Source organism: Aristolochia californica, unplaced genomic scaffold (assembly GCF_029961685.1).
Source record: "Aristolochia californica isolate CCGP_79_NKW_82.1479 unplaced genomic scaffold, dmAriCali1.0.hap1 SCAF_1, whole genome shotgun sequence".
Classification (NCBI taxonomy): domain Eukaryota; kingdom Viridiplantae; phylum Streptophyta; class Magnoliopsida; order Piperales; family Aristolochiaceae; genus Aristolochia; species Aristolochia californica.
Window position 1 is genome coordinate 61,159,377 of NW_027181770.1, and position 16,797 is coordinate 61,176,173.

The 16,797-nt window shown below is 38.2% G+C and overlaps 1 protein-coding gene across 3 annotated transcripts in view; it reads right to left on the reverse strand.

The window, feature by feature from the left end:
- Positions 1-2,807: 2,807 nt before the first annotated feature.
- The window catches only part of LOC137954666 (probable methyltransferase PMT28), a 30,257-nt gene continuing 16,267 nt past the window's right edge, over positions 2,808-16,797 (reverse strand). The window contains exons 5-8 of one of the 3 annotated variants that reach the window (XM_068801686.1): positions 7,770-7,944; positions 7,412-7,654; positions 3,739-3,933; positions 2,808-3,229 (exon numbers count right to left, since the gene is read on the reverse strand). In XM_068801686.1, coding sequence (XP_068657787.1) covers positions 3,031-3,229; positions 3,739-3,933; positions 7,412-7,654; positions 7,770-7,944 — 812 coding nt within the window. In that variant the 3' untranslated portion in view covers positions 2,808-3,030. Of the gene's footprint in view, positions 3,230-3,738; positions 3,947-7,411; positions 7,655-7,769; positions 7,945-16,797 lie in introns of those variants that run through there. The other 2 variants (XM_068801687.1, XM_068801688.1) reach the window with 2 other exon arrangements.

Sequence of the window (16,797 nt, forward strand, 5' to 3'; positions counted from 1 at the left end):
AATCTACTTTCTACATTACACCGTTACACCAGTCCCTTAATCTAAAAGACATCAGTCACATCATACTTAATTTTGTTTGCAAAAGCTTCAAGTTGAAACTTTAAAAAACAACCGAATGCATAACAAATTTTGAAATGAAACAATTTAATTCTGAAAGAAAAAAAGAATTAACAAGTGGATCCCAAAGAACTCTTATCGACGGGAAGAAAGACCAAAAAACATGAAGATATTATACTACGATAATCTTGAACCTAGCAAGCACACAGCATCTCGACCAGGGTTAATAAGAGAACTATTATGAAATTTAGGTAGGTAAAGCTTTGTTGAAGCAAATAAAATGAACAGCCTCCAAAGCAGAAGTAGGAGGCCACGCTGAAGTCCCCTAAACAAGTAGCTTGCACGATGAGAGAGCTTTATTGACACATTTATATTGAATGATTGAATAAATATAATTTGATGTGCACTCAATGTTTTCATATGGACCTATGTGGAGTAGCCAGGTGAATTGGTTCAACAATAAATAAATGATAGTTGATTTGAGATATAATACCATTTGGCATGGCATTAAAAGAGTGGAGGACACTTTTTCCACATATAGATGAGAGGAGAAGTACATAACTCTAGTGATCTTCCTAAACCCTACATTAATTACCATTTGATAAACCCTTGGATTTTATCCCGTTATTTCATATAGTTTCTTTAATAACTCTTCCTTCTACCTCCTTCATAAAAGCATGACACATTATCTTTATCTCGTGTAATATACTTTCCAAATCATAATATAACCATCTTCCTCTCACTAGTCATACCTATTTCATTCATAATATATTCACAATATTTAACACCTATATTCACATTAAACATAATATTTATAATTAAATACTATATAAATATAGATTACAAATTGAGAGTTTGCCTAAATTATAAATTTTCTTAAATTAATAACCAATTTTATACAACAATGTTTACATTCTTCCAACAATCAAATTCAACATACATTATAATACAAACTATAAAGAAAAATGGATTAACGTGTTAGCTAACTTAAATATTATAGATAATTAAATAATATTAACACATAAAAATTTATGATTAAACACATTCAAATCATAGAATAAAAAAAATTAAAACTATACTTTTAAATGAATAATTAGAAACTATAAAAACACAAAAATCTATAACAACAATAGTAACTTGGCCCTTCAATTGTGCAGAAGACCTATAAAATACTTCTCCTCTTCACATCTCCTAGCTTAGTCTCTCCCTATTAGTCATTTGAAATTAAATTTTTATTGGTTAAAGAAGAAATTAAATCCTTTTCCACTGCATCAAGAGCATTTGACTTTTTTTATTTGAAAATATATTAGTAAAACATATTAAAAGCCCGTTTACTCACATAGATAGGGTGAGAGTCGTCTTTGAGGAATCATCGTCTTACTGGCCACGAAGCCTCTCGTTTGGTGGCAAAAAAAGACAACAATAGATGATACACACCCAATCCATTCTACCACTAGTAGGGGTGGCATCGAGCCAAACCGAGCCTGAAACCTGCCTATGTTCGAGCTAAGCCTGATTTACATATTTCAAACTCGAACTCGAGCCCAGCCCAGCCTCGAGCTTAAAATTGTTATCAAATTCGAGCCCAATAATTTTAACCGAATTCGAGCAGAGCTCGAGCTTCAACATACATTTAAATTTTTAAAAAAATATATATATCAAATAAATTGTATGTAAAATTATGCATACATTTTATACAAATTTACACAATTCTTGGAGTGATCTGGCGGCTATCCCAGTGCACCAGCCATCCTCTCCGGTCTTATTTCAGAGTCGTCGCCTTCATTTGCCTTTAATTATCTTTGCCGAGGATCCTCATCAGGTGTTTGCTTACTGTTTACAATCTCCCTTTGCTTTCTAATCTCATTTTTCTTTTATGCTCTTTCATGCTCCCTCGCTCTACCTATTTCTCTCTCATTCCCTTTCTCCATTTCTCTCCCCCTCGCTCTCGGTCGCCCTCCATCAGAAATAGTTCGAAGGCTTTAACTTGTGATCGGTTCCATAGAAGAGGAATGCGGCTAAACTGTGTTATATCTAAATTTAGAAATCAAGTAGATGAATACATCAACAGCTCTCTTCTCCACTGCTCATTCTCTAGAGAGTTTTAGACAGCAGCGTCATGTTTCCTTTCACTAAGTTGGGGATCCTTTTTAAGAGAACGATTGGTTCTGCCACTCTTTTTGTCTCGACTAAAACAACTGCGCATTTGCAACATCAAGCAGCAATATTGATGGTATTATTGAAAAGATTTTTAGATTTTTTGAATTATATTTCAGGCCCAGTGGACCTGTAGAAAGTTATATGACTGAGTTGTCACGCAGACCATGCGAGTTAATCCGATTTGACTTCTATCGAGTAACATTGAATCAGGTCTTGTTCCCAGTTCCCGAAACCTTGGTTGTGTTTGTGGAACGTTGGCCTACTCAGCGATCTTTAGACACCGAGCCAGATTGATTGCAAAACAGTCCCAAGTCTTCTGGTTAGCCACACCAGCCATTGTAGATCCATGTGTCTTATAGCCGATATTTTGAGGACCCTAAACTCATGAGCTTAAGAAGCAAAACTAAATGCGTGGTTTTACTTCCGGTGGCAAGACCAAGCAAATTAAACTCACATAAAAATACACCTGCATCCCGTTCCACTAGTCTTTGCTCAAGTCTTTATGACGAAAATTTTGGGGAAGGAAAACTCAGAATATAGTATAAGAATCATATTACCGAGGAAAAGAAAAAAAAACATAATTCATCAGGAAAGAAAGTGGATGTAACAATGTCATAAAAAATAAAAATGAATACTGAGCAAAAACGAAAAATATAAGGACAAGTTTCTAGGGAAATTTTAATTAAATATCCTCAACATTGTAATTACATTGTAAAAACCATGATTCAAACAGAACAAGAGGCTGATTTCTCTCTTCAAGCAGACCTCAAACCTTATCCAACCTACAAAGAATGTTATCTTATAGAGCCACTCTTATGGTCGCCAAGTGGTTTTCTGCACACATATGATTCCCTCTCTATCTTTCGCATAAGTCATTCGGATTTCCCAATGTAATGTTCTAAAGATTTCTTCTAATGGATTTAAAATCTCCACTTTGTCACGGATAACTGCCCAACCACCAGGACGTGTTATTCGGTCCATCTCTACTACAATTCCTACAGGCTGCTTACACCTGCAAAGAGTTCACATTAGGGTGGCAAGGCATAACAAAAAATCCAATATAAGAAAATCCATTTTATCAAAGAAAGTAAGCATAAAATATCGTCACTTAGAATTTAGAAGTCCAGGGATTTAAGGTTCAGGGTCCCTATCCATGTTGAAACAGCACACCACTTCAGCCAGCTCACAAGATTAGTTTACCTCCCCAAGTGATACAACAGGACTGTCTTCTACACAAAAAATTATACAAAGTCATGTGGGACAAACTTCTTCCTTCAAAACTTCTGCCAAACTATACAACAGAAGGAATCTCCTTGAACACCTCTCTTTTTCGGTTTTTGCTATAAATTTTGTTTGATCTCTCTGGAATTAGGGTTTAAAGGTTTTGGACTTTTCATTATATATATATATATAGAGAGAGAGAGAGAAAGAGAGAGAGAGAGAGAGAGATCAGATCACAGATTATCCAACAGGGTCAAATGAGATCTTGAATGAGACTACTATCATCAGTTTAACTTCCACCTGCTCTTAAGTCGAGAGAACAAGTGATCAGCATGCAGAAGATCATAGGACCTCGGGTAGGTGCTGAAGGACTCGCACCAATCATGGTATATTCCAAGAAGCCCACGTTCAAAAATTATAGGAAGTGTATCTGAAGCATGGACTGGGACTACATTCATCACCCAAACTTTACTAGATTCGAGAGCAGCCGTGAACCTGTAAATTGCACCTGTGGTAAAGTGAGATTTACTTGTTTCTATGAGAGATCCTAAATAAAATTGCAACAATCAGTGCAACCCAAGTGATCACAACAATGACAATAACAGTAATAATAACAATAACAACAATAATAATAGTTGAAGAACAAATATAGAAGAGTCTTACATGACTTTCGCAGCAAGAAGTCTCACATAACTAGAATTAATATGGTGGAATCTAAAATGAGTCTCATGAAAGGAGGTCTCATAAAAAAGTCTTAGTTAAAAGTGTTTTATTTATGTTAGTCTTCTATTAATATTCATTGTTTAATTGTGTTAGGACTTATCTTTAAGTATTAGACTTTGGGTATGATTGGGACAAAGGTTAATTTAATTGTAATTGAATTATACTTATTTTCTCTATTATAAATAGAGACTCACTGTACTTAAATTACAACAAGTCAATAAAGTATTTCTCTTTTTCATAAATTCAACATATAGAAGGAGTCATGTGAGTTGTCAACTCCTAGAGATAATGTAATCATTTTATTTTATATATCATCTCTAGTAGTTTAGGTTCATACTTTTCCTTTTTCTTTCTTTCTTGTACCAATACTCGTTGTTTCCTTGGTGTTCACACCTTCATACTAAAATTTTCTTAATTCAAATTGTATATTTTCAGAAATATCTTTGTCTACTTTCCAATGCAAAAAAAAAAAAAAAAATATGCAATCGGAATTTTCTACAAAGATATTAATATTTGAAGCAGTCAAAGTCAGACAGCAAGAGAGGTTCGAGCAATAGCAAAAAGCTTCAATTTTTTAGCCGTTTTATGCCACCAAAAACAAGACTTTATATGGAAAATTATATGTTAAAAGAAAGATCTGTAAATCTATTTTATGACCTATTAAACCAATTTTCAATCTGAGTTTTCTAGAGGGATCAATATCGAAAGAGTTAATGGTCATGCTAGCCAAAGAAGAAGAGTACTCAGTTCAGTCAAATTGTAGAGTCCGAAATATATCAAATTTTTTCTCTCAAAAGAAATATATTTCATGAAAGAATATTATACTTGAATGAAAGATATCGAAGTCTAGTTTCAAAATATGTAATTTTCATATCAATCTAATCTATGTGTAAGGAGATTTTTTCATTAGAGTCGTCAAGGTTTATGCTACATAATGAAACAAATCAGGCGGTCATAAAAGATTCATAAAAGAAGTTTTTTATGTCAAATTAGGTATTAGATTAAATCGTTTTGAGTCTAGTTTCTTGAGAAACAAACGGTTTGTGATTCTAAGCTATATTGTGGGAGATATCAATATCAGAAGTATTAATGGTCCATTCTGTCTAAAATTTCTCGTTTTCCTATTTTCTCTCCTCTTATCTCTCCCTGCATTAATGTGAATTGAGTTTCCTTTTCTCCTACAGTCCTAGTTTTTTAGGCGAATTTCTCTTCTAGTCAGATATTTTTGGTCACTCTTAATCATTCCATGATGTGTTTGTTCGAGGCATCGATATCCTCCTTTGATTTTTTTTAATTTTTTTCGTTTTTGTTACTTGGTTGTGTATCTTCCACATTATCATCACCGAAAAATTGTAGTCACCCCCCAAAATTCATACTTGGTCAAATTTGTTAAGTTATTTCAGGTCTATCGTTATAGTCTCTACTAGTTCTTTTTTTAAAAACAGGTCACGTTCTATATTCGTTTGGATATATGAGTGTTGCATTGTTACCTCCTTTCGATTAAAGTTGTTTTCCTTTAGTATTTCTTCAGTTTATCATCTTATATTTTCATCATTTCAAAGCAATGGCTAAACCCGCTACCTAAAAAGTATAGTTGTGTACCCAACATCCAACTTGAATCAAATATTTTATTCTTCACCCAAGAGGTGATTTGTGTTTAAACTACACTTAAAAGTCAGTAGGGTCTTTGTTATGCCGTAAGGTTAGGCCGTTTTTCCACCTTTGAAATTAAGCGGAGTGTGTTTCATATTATAACCATTTTGACTGGTGTATGGAGCTTTGTCATACGATTAGGAGTGATTTTGTCCAAGCTGGGTTTTTATGTATCCCCAGCTTGAGGGGGAGAAGTAGAAGAAGAAGTAAAAGAAAGAGGTACTTCATTTCACATGTTGTGGTAATTTTATGTGACCAAAATATTCAAGAAAGGGGGAGAATAAAAGTTGAAGATTTTGCATCTATGAAGTTATTTTTTTAACAAAAGAATATTGAAAACCAAGAATCTATTTCATTGCAAGCTAAAGTCATAAACTTTAGTTTGAGGGGGTGTTGAAGAGCATGTATGGAAGAGTCTTACATGACTCTCATAGTAAAAAGTCTCACAAAGCCAGAATTAATATGGTGGAATCTAAGATCAATCTCATGAAAGGAAGTCTCACAAAAGAGTCTCCATTAAAGAAGTTTTATTTATGTTAGTCCTTTTTTTTTTAAGTGATGCTGAATTTTATTATGAGAGCTCAAACGAGCAAATTACACAAGGAGAAGCCTTCCCAAACAATGAGAGATTGCTGGGATGTTCCGGATTTTGCCAATTTATCAACCAAAGAATTGGTTGATCTAGGAATGAGGTTCCAATTACAATGAATGGATGACACAATGTCAGCAATACAATCAGTGATTGGCCAATGGCACCAAGGAGGGGAGCTTTCTTTTGAACACCAGCTGATGACAGTTTTTGAATCGCCTTCAATAATCAGCTTGCCATGGAGCTGCTCTTTATGTTGGTCTTTTATTTATTATCAATTGTTTAATTGTGTTAGGACTTATCTTTATGTGTTTGACTATGGGTGTAACTAGGACAAGGGTAGTTTAATTGTAATTGGATTCTACTTATTTCCTTTATTATAAATAGAGACTCGCTTAACTCAAATTACAACATATCAGTGAAGTATTTCTCTTTTCCACAAAATCAACAATAATAATAATTTGTGTTGTTCCTGTTCTTGTAGAAATAATAATAATAATCAGCTTAATGAACTCTAACTTGATACACATAAGAAATTGTTAACTGAAACATAAACACAAAACAGGGCATGTATGAAGCAAAGAAAACAAATGAAACATGTAAAAAAAGTAAAGAAAAATGGTACTTCCTATAGTTGTATCAAGAAATTGTTCATAGATACCCATTTCTTTCAACAACAAAGAGCAAGCTGAATAAAGTTTAAATTCCAAGTACCAAGGCAGGAAAGGACCTAAATTGATGAACAGACACAACAAATACTAATGGCAGACTTCGTCAATTCAAACAAAACATATGCAGAAAATCACAGTATGATCTTGTCTTCTCTGATGTCAATATAGACTATTTTCCACCAAATAACTTCTGAACAGCAACTGAGACACCAACCTATTGGACTCGTCTTTTTTCTTTCTTCTTTCTACATAGGTTTACCCCTCCCAAACTGTCTAAGAATAAGACACTCAAAAGTAATCAAATAAAAGATGAATTCAATTGAGCAATTTTGCATACCCTCCATAGACGGCTTTCATATCCATCACATTCCGAACTCTTGACCAATCGATACCCATCCCATTGAGATAGGAGTGGTTAACAATAGCCTTCCAGTGCTCAGTATCTGCAGCCAATTTATCCCTGTGACTTATCCAATCAGGAAACGTTTCAAGTCTTTTGGGCCATTCTTCAGGCCATTCAGTCCCTCGTTCATCAGTGGCTGCTGGAACTGTATGTAAGCAAATTTGTATTGGGGCATACCTGCCAAGCAAATGATAGATATAAAAATAAAAAACAGAAAAGTAAAAACAGAAAAGTGGCTATTTAATTTCATTCAGTTAGTCAGCATCATTCAGGAATCTTAGTCGTTACTCACCAGGCTGAGTTAGGGTCTTCATCTTCCTTGCATAAAGGAGGGAACTTTTTTCTCCTCAACTCATAAATATCATTTGACGATGGCTTCTGATAGATCTTAATACCTACTTCACTAATTTCATCAACTCTATGCGCCAGAATGTTCCAGCAAATTGATGCAGTGAACTTTGACATAACTGCAAAAAGAAGCATTGCAACTAAAAACCGTGTTGTGTGTAGTTTTGATGAATGAACTAGAATACAAACATGCAACCATTTCGTGCACAGAGATTTCATTAAATCATAATCAAAAGCATGGCAGCAGATGTGCAAATGCACATTATTTAAACCTTATTTAAGGATATTTATGCAATAACCGTCGGTGGGCAAGAAAGACATAAATGGAATATTTTTGATAGCTTATTACATCGAATGGGATTTGGACATAAATGGAGATTTTGGATAAGAAATTGCATATCATCCGCATCATATTCTCTTCCTTATAAATGGTACAACATGTGGGTATTTCAAAAGTACTAGAGGATTGAGACAAGGTGATCCATTGTCTCCACTTTTAAGTTGTCCTCAGTCCTTGTAATTTAGCTCGTTTGACTGAGGACAGCTTCCCTGATGTGGAAATAGGCTGAAGCCACTGTGAATATTCCACTAATACTAAGTTTTCAAATCAGCTTATCTGACACTCTCTCCTAGAGGATGGTGCCACTAAGACTGGAAATAAGCGAGCAGAAGGCAACAACTTCATCATCATTCAAGCTCCGACGAAAGAGAAGACTCCAAGAAAGATTACTCCAAGATTCAGCTACTGAGCATGAAAGGTCCATAGCAATCTTGTACAATCCCGAGTATACCTCAGAGAGGGGGCGGGGACCGCACCACTCGCCAGTCCAAAATAAAAGAGTCCTCCCGTTTCATGGGTAGAAGGAGGTCGCGGCCTTGAAGGCTGGAAGTAGGGGTGGCTTCAAACCGAGCCGGCTTGATACCGACTCGGTTCGATTCGGTATACCTCGAGCTCGAGATCCGGGATCGGCTCGTTTAAATTAACGAGCTGAGCTGAGCTCGACCGAAATCAGGTTCGGCTCAACGGCTCGCGAGCCGGCTCGTTAATTTAATGAGCGGCGGGATTCGGGGGATTTGGGATTTCGGGAGTCTCAGGACCGAGAAGAGAGTTCTGCGACACGACTCTCTTCCATTCCGTCTCTGCCATTTCCATGCTGTCTTAGCACGATTTTCTCGCGGAAATCATGGATTATAGATCAAAATCACTGTCCATCAGCAGGGATTCATCAGAAATGGAGGATTTTGGTCTTCATATCCCTCGTTCTCCCTCTCCCTCTTCGATTCCTCACTCTCTGTCTCAGACTCTTCGATTTCTTCCTCTTTTATCTTCTTCCTCTTCGATTTCTTCATCTGAAGTTCTTCTTCGCCGACGAGACGAAAGAGACGGTCCAACGGAAGGAGGTAAGATTTTTATTTAATCTTCTATTTTTTTTTTGTCGCCGACCTAACCCTACAAAAGCTCTAACTCTCGCTTCGTTTCAATAGTGCTCCTTCATTCTTGGAAAGGCTTTTGGAAATATCCCCGAACAGCGAACACTCTTTTTGTTTCTATAAGTGAAATGTTGATTTTTTTTTCATTTTTATCTTTTGTATTATCCAGTGTGGAATTATCTTCGTAGAGTCGATGTTGTGGAAATATCCCAATACAGCCCAACACATAGTGCATATCCAGTGTATTGTTTCAGATTTCGAGTATGCTGATACAAGAGCTCGATGGCTGCACATCGCTTTATTTGGTGGAAGATTTAAGTTAAGAGATAGCTTCAAATTGCAGGGTTTCATTGGCAAAACTGTTGGGCAGCGTGTCTAATCAAGATGGATGAGGACTAGTTTCAGTAATAAGCATCCACGAACTAGTAGGAATTGTTAATTAAATTAGCAGCTAAAGGAGGAAGCAAATCTAGTATTCGACAAATAAGAAATTTGACTTTCAGGGGCCTCTGTTTTGACGAACAGACCTGAAAATTTTTTCAGCATTTATGTTCTAGAACAGCATTTCTATTGCTCCTAGATCTAGGTGGAAACTATCTTATCCCACCAAACTCTCTTTCATTTCATGGTTTGGAACTTGTCTGTCTCTCACTTGGAACTATATTTATCTGTGTCTTCCAAACTCTGTCTAGAGATGACCCCATTGATTAATCTAGAACTCTCATAATATAATATAACATATTCAATACCACCTCAACTTGGAACTTCCCTCAAAAACCTTGAGTACGTCAATTGTGATTACCTTTCAGTTGAAACTGCATCACTTTACAAATTAGCTTCAAATCCAGGGGTTGAATTAAATAATGGTTCTACCAAACTATATATTTCTTTTTTTCCCTCAAGTCTAAGATGGCAGTAGACATCCTTAGAATTCCCATATCCACAGTAGCTTCAGAGTCTACATTTAGTGCCGGTGGTAAAGTAATAGACTCATATCGTTCTTCCTTGGCACCAAATACAGTTCAAGTTTTGATTTGTGGTAATGATTGGGTTCGAGCTCATCACAGTGTAAAGAAAAATCAAAAGGTGAATTTCATTGATTAATTATTTATTATGATATTTTTTAGTATATTTTTTAGTTTTATTTATTAAAATTTTGTTTTATGATTAGGGAAGAAGAGTGTAGAGATAATGCTACCAACTACGTGATTTTTCATGTTTTTCTCATCATGGTAATTTTAATATTTTTAACTACATTAAGTAACTAGTAATGGAAGAGTATTTTTTTATCTGACAATAACTAATTTTATTTTTTTGTTTTTGTCATAGGTGGAGATTTTGTTCATGCAGGGACGTATATTATTTTCTAGCATGAAGAGAAACAACTATAGTTTGTAAATATATGATGGATTTATAGTTTTTATTTGGGTGATTGTAAATTGATAGTGATATTTCATTTAATTTTGTTGTGTTTGATTATTGTATGGAGTTTATTCATAATGTTATGCAGGGTATGGAGTGTTTAGACTATTTTATGGAGTGTTTATGGAGTGTATAGATAATTTTATGCAGGTATTATGTATAAGATTATGCCCAATTTTAAGTAGAGGTCATGCTGAATTTTATACAGATATTATATACATAGATTATGCCCAATTTTAAGTAGAGGTCATGCCCAATCTTATACAGGTATTATATACATAGGTTATGCCCAATTTTATGTAGAGGTCATGCCCAATTTTATGTAAAATGTATGCATAATTTTATATACAATTTATTTGATATATATTTTTTGAAAAGTTTTAAATGTATGTTGAAGCTCGAGCTCGGCTCGAAGCTCGGTTAAAATTATTGGGCTCGAGCTCGATAACAATATTAGGCTCGAGGTTGGGCTCGGCTCAAGCTCAAATTCGAAATATTTAAATCAAGCTCGGCTCGAACATAGGCATGTTCGGGCTCGGCTCGGCTCGATGCCACCCCTAGCTGGAAGCAACTGATAAACGGATTTCCAAATAGCAGATAGACGGCGAGGAGCGCCTCCCTCTCTCCACTAGTGCCCTAGAATCTGAAGATCGTGGCACACCATATTTCTCCACAAATTTTTATGGTTGGCATTGAGGATCCAAATCCACTTAAGCAGGAGGGCATTATTCATATCCTTTGTAGGTCGAATGCCCAACCCACCTCTATCTTGAGGCATACAAATTTCCTTCCAATTGACCAAATGATATCTGAATGTGTCTTCAAATCCTCTCCAAAGGAAGCGATGGAGAATAGCATCTATCTTTGCGCACACAGCGGCTGGACACTTGATAAAAGATAGGAGATAATTTGGCAGGCCAGCCAAGCAAGACTTTAGCAAAGTGAGTTTACCCGCTGTGGATAGGAAATTGCCCCGCCAAGTTGCAAGACACTTCTCAAATTTCTCAATAAAGGGGGACCAAAGCCTATCGTGGGACGAGAATCAAAGAGAGGGAGACCCAAATATGTAGCAGGCGTATTCTCCATAGAGCATCCCAGAAAATCAGCCATATCTCTGAGCTCAGCTCCATCTATATAATATCCCAGTAGGGTGGTTTTCCTCCAATTAATATTTTGACCCGAAGCTAACTCGAATAAACCAAGAACAACTCTCAACTTCTTGATCTGATCCATGGTGCCCACGCCGAAGCAAATAGTGTCATTCGCAAACTGAAGAATCATTATGTCAAAAGCCTCAATATCCGTTGTGGGGAAAAGCCACCCCAAACCCTTGGCCGAATAAATCAGAGAGGAGAGATATTCCGCCACCACATTAAAAAGCAGAGGGGACAGGCGGTCCCCTTGACGAATGCCCTGAGTGCCTTTAAAAAAACCACACAGTGTACCATTCAGAAGCACCGAGTACTTGGCCAAAGAGATGCAGCTTTGAATCCAGAATATCCACTTAGCACCAAAACCCATTCTTTCCAAAAGAATATCAAGAAGCTTCCAGTTGACTTTGTCGAATGCCATCTCAAAATCGAGCTTGAGAACAAATTTGGGGAGCTTCAAGGTCTTGAAGTGGTGCAGAAGCTCATGACAAGCCATGGCAGAATCCACGATGTTTTTCCCTTTGATGAAGGCACTCTGCCCTTGGTGAATAGCAATCGGAAGAACCGATCTGAGACGATTGGCAAGAAGACACGCAATGATTTTATATGTACTGGTAATGAGACTGATAGGCCGAAATTCTGAAGGAAGCTCTACCCCGACTTTTTTGGGAATAAGGGCGATGAATGAAGCCCCAATACTCTTGGATGCAATGCCCCTGTGGTAGAACAAGTGGACCATGTGAGCTATGTCTCCACCAATGAGGGGTCAGCAGTGCCGGTAGAATTTGCCATTCAATCCGTTCGCGCCCGGAGCACGATCCAGAGGGAGCCTCATTGCAGCTTTCTTGATTTCTCTACTAGAAAAGGGGAGCTCAATAAGACCAGCGGCTGCAGCAGGTATGGCCATAAGATTAATAAGCTGAAAAAAGGGGCAAACTGTCTAACCTTCAGTGTAGAGATTTGCAAAAAAGCTCACCAGATTGTTAGAAATAAGGGCTCTGTCCGAGGTAATCTCACCATTGACACAAAGCGATGTGATACGATTGGCTCTTCTTCTGCCAATGGCAACAGCATGAAAAAAATTTGTATTGGCATCCCCCTCGAAAAGCCATTTGAACCGAGCTCGCTGCTTCCAATGTACTAGATCGCAATGGTTGAAGTTCTGCAACTTCCCCTTGAGAGTAAAGCACTGAGCCGATTCAGTAGAGGTTAAGCTTCTAGTCTCCTAGTTTGCGTCAATGATAACCACTTGAACAAGGGCAAAAGCTTTCTCCGCCGAACGAGAGGACTGGCGCTCAAGGGCCCAGGAGCGCAAAAGGGGCTTGAGTTTCACCAAGAAGGACCATCCGCTTGGCCCAATAGCAACAATCCTCCTCCAAAAGGACTGGATCGAAGAATCAAATGAGGGGTCCTTGATCCAAGCATTGTTGAATCTGAATGGCGGGGAGCCCCAACTGCCGAAGTGAGTGTCCACCATGATCGGCCAATGATCAAAGACAATCTGGTTAAGCACTTTGCCAGTAGCATCACTATATAGCAGCAACCAATCTTCGCTGGCAAGAAACCTATCAAGCTTTGAAAGCATAGGGGGCTGCCTTCCGTTGGACCAAGTGAAGGTCTTCCGAATAAAGCAATTTCATCGAGCTCCCAACTTCTAATGAAGTCAGCCAAGAGCCTCATGGAGGTAGTAATCCTCCTAGACGGTGGGGACTTCTTGTGGCAAAATTTGGTCACATTGAAGTCACCGGCAAGCAAAAGTGGTACAGGCCATCTCTTTTTTTTTTTTTATGAAGATGTAATTTTATTTAAAAGAAGGAAGAGAAAACTACAAAACTACAAAAGCGGAGGGCGCAAATCCTTTACAACGAGAGATTGCAGGAAAACTCCCTCCTTGGCAAGCACATCTGCTGCCGAATTAGCAGATCTCGGAATGTGAGACCAAATACAAGAAAAGGAAGATACAATATCCAAAATCACCTAGAATACGTCCCAATGCCTCCATGGAGGAGAAGAATTGCGCTGGCATCAACCAATCACCACCTTGGAATCTCCTTCGATGTGAATAGGCCCACTACATTTGTCTTTGAACACCCGCAATTCATTAAGAAGGCCATGTAATTCCGCCGACATTAAGTCGAATATGCCTAAAGGACCAGCATAGGAAAAACATTGATTCCCAGTTGAGTCTGAAATGACGCCCCCAAATCCCGCGATCCCGGGATTTCCAAGAGAAGATACATCAAAGTTTAGTTTTAGGTAGCCAATTTCCAGAGGGGTCCATTCTTGCATAACTGGGATTTTAGCTCCAATGTGCATCCTCGCCAAATTGCTCCAGTTGTCTCGAATGTCAGTGTCTTTGAAAGAGGAGAGGGGTTTTTTTTGTCAATAACCAGGTTGATATTTGCCCTGTCACTCTATCAACAACTCTAGCCTCAGATTCGCTTTTAGTATCAAACCGCCTTCTATTCCGTTCATTCCAAAGCCCCCATGGAACGAAGCTAACACAAGCTAAGATAATCAATTTACCGAGGCCAGGAAGGGGATATCCCAAGATCGACTTGCAAAAGCTTATCAGGTCGACAGCAATACAAAATTGAATCTCCAATTTGCTTAAAATAGAGGTCCACACAATCCATGAGAACTGGCACTGAAGAAGAGTATGACTGGTGGATTCATCTTCATTGTGGCAGAAAGGGCATAGTCGATCTATAGATGGGTGACTCTTCTTCTAAGCACATCAGCCATGAGAATTTTACTTTGGCGGGCACTCCACATGAAAAAATTTACCTTAGGGGGGGCACATAGATTCCAGACGAAGTTGATGTCATGCTCCCTTTGCGTCGGATCCCAACCGTTGATGTATCCATATGCCGAAGCAACTGAGAATTTTCCACTTTTGTCAGGCCACCAAATGAGTTTGTCTTCATTGGAAGGCCAAATTCTGACATGATTCAAAGCATCTAAAAGGTTGTTGGCTTCCATGGCCTCCATGTCTGTTAAACCCCTTCGGGGGTGTAGGTTCACATTCCCTCCCTCAAAAGCATCCGCAACTGTAATTTCCTTGTGAGTGGAGAGAAGGAAAGGAGTGCTGAAAGAGTTCCGTAAAGGTGCTTGTCCTGTCCACCCCCAAAATTTAAGAGATCTTCCATTACTCACAAAAAATCTACAGGCTGATGAGAAAAAGCAAAAAAATAGATCTCCATATTGAGGATAGTCCTCTCCAGTTTCCTCCAGCCATCCACCATGGCATATTCCAGCCCAACTTGACGCGAACCATATCCTTCCAAAGATTGGAGGAATTTGTGTTGTACTTCCAAATCCATTTAAGCATTAAGGCTTTGTTCGTTTCTTTTGATTTTCGAAGCCCTAGTCCTCCCAATCTTTTAGGTAAGCAGACTTCATTCCATTTGACCAAATGATATTTAAAAGAGTCACTTGATCCTCTCCATAGGAATCTTCTTTTCATTTTATCTATGGCTTTGTAAACTGAGGATGGGCAAGGCAGAAAAGATAGTGCATAGTTTGGGATGCCAGCAATACAAGATTTAAGGAGAATTAGTCTGCCTGCCTTACTAAGTAACCGCCCCTTCCAACTGGCTAACCTGGATTCAATCTTTTCAACCACTGGGATCCACAGATTTTGGGAAATACGCCCATGAAACAGAGGAAGACCAAGCTACTTCGCTGGAAGCGTAGCCGTAGAGCATCCAAATAGATTTGCCATCTCTTCAAGATCTTCTAGGCTCACATTAAAACCAATGAGAGAGGTCTTCCTCCAATTAACTTTCTGACCTGATGCAATTTCAAAGAGCCCTAATACTGCTTTTATCCTCCTAGCAGTATCCATATCACCGTTGCCAAAAATTATGGTATCATCCGCATATTGCAAAATCGGTATATTGAAGGCCTGTTGAGAACTGGTTGGGGAGAGCCATCCAAGGTCAACTGCCGAATAGAACATGGCTGAGAGAAATTCTGCTACTATGTTGAATAAAAGTGGGGATAGAGGGTCACCTTGTCTTATTCCCCTCGTGCCTTTAAAATAACCGCATACCGAACCATTGAGGATCAGGGAGTAGGTTGCTGAGCCCACACAGCTTTTTATCCAAAAACGCCATTTTTCTCCAATTCCCATTTTTTCCATTGTTTCATCCACCAGGGTCCAGTTAACAAGGTCAAAAGCTTTTTCGAGATCAATCTTGAGGGCATTTCTCGGCTCCTGGTTATGCTTGAAGTGATCCATAAGCTCGTGCGCAGCCATTGTGGAGTCGAAAATTTCTCTTCCCTTGAGGAAAGTGCCCTGCCCTTTGTGGATGACAAGAGGAAGCAAAATCTTCAAACAATGAGCTAGGAGTCTTGCAATAATTTTTTATGCACTCGAGACCAAACTGATAGGGCGGAAGTCTTCTGGTTTTTCCACAGTTGTTTTCTTTGGGACCAAAGTGATAAAAGATGCACCGATGTTGCGGAATGTTATGCCATTTCTGTAAAAACCTCCGATCATATCATTGATATCTTCCTTAATCTTGGGCCAAAAATTTTTCAAAAAGTCTCCATTAAATCCATCAGGACCCGGAGCTCTGTCGCTTTCCATGCCCAATACTGCCTGCTCAATTTCTTCAGACGAGAAAGGGGATTCAAGAAGTGAGGCGCTGTTGTGGAGATTCGGGAGAAATTGATGTGCTGAAACCTCGGCCTGTTGGTACACTCCTCCGAATATAAACCTGTAAAAAACTGAACCAACTCATTAGTAATTGAGGTTTGACACGATGTTACCTCATTGTTGATGCATAATGAGGTAATTCGGTTGGATCTCCTTTTTGCCAAGGCAATGGCATGAAAAAACTTTGTATTTGCATCTCCCTTTAACCATCTAAACCTGGCACGTTGCTTCCACCGGATCCTCTCTTGGTGCAGGATAATTTTTAGCTTATTGTTTAAAGAGCTTCGGCGAGAGACTTCATCAGG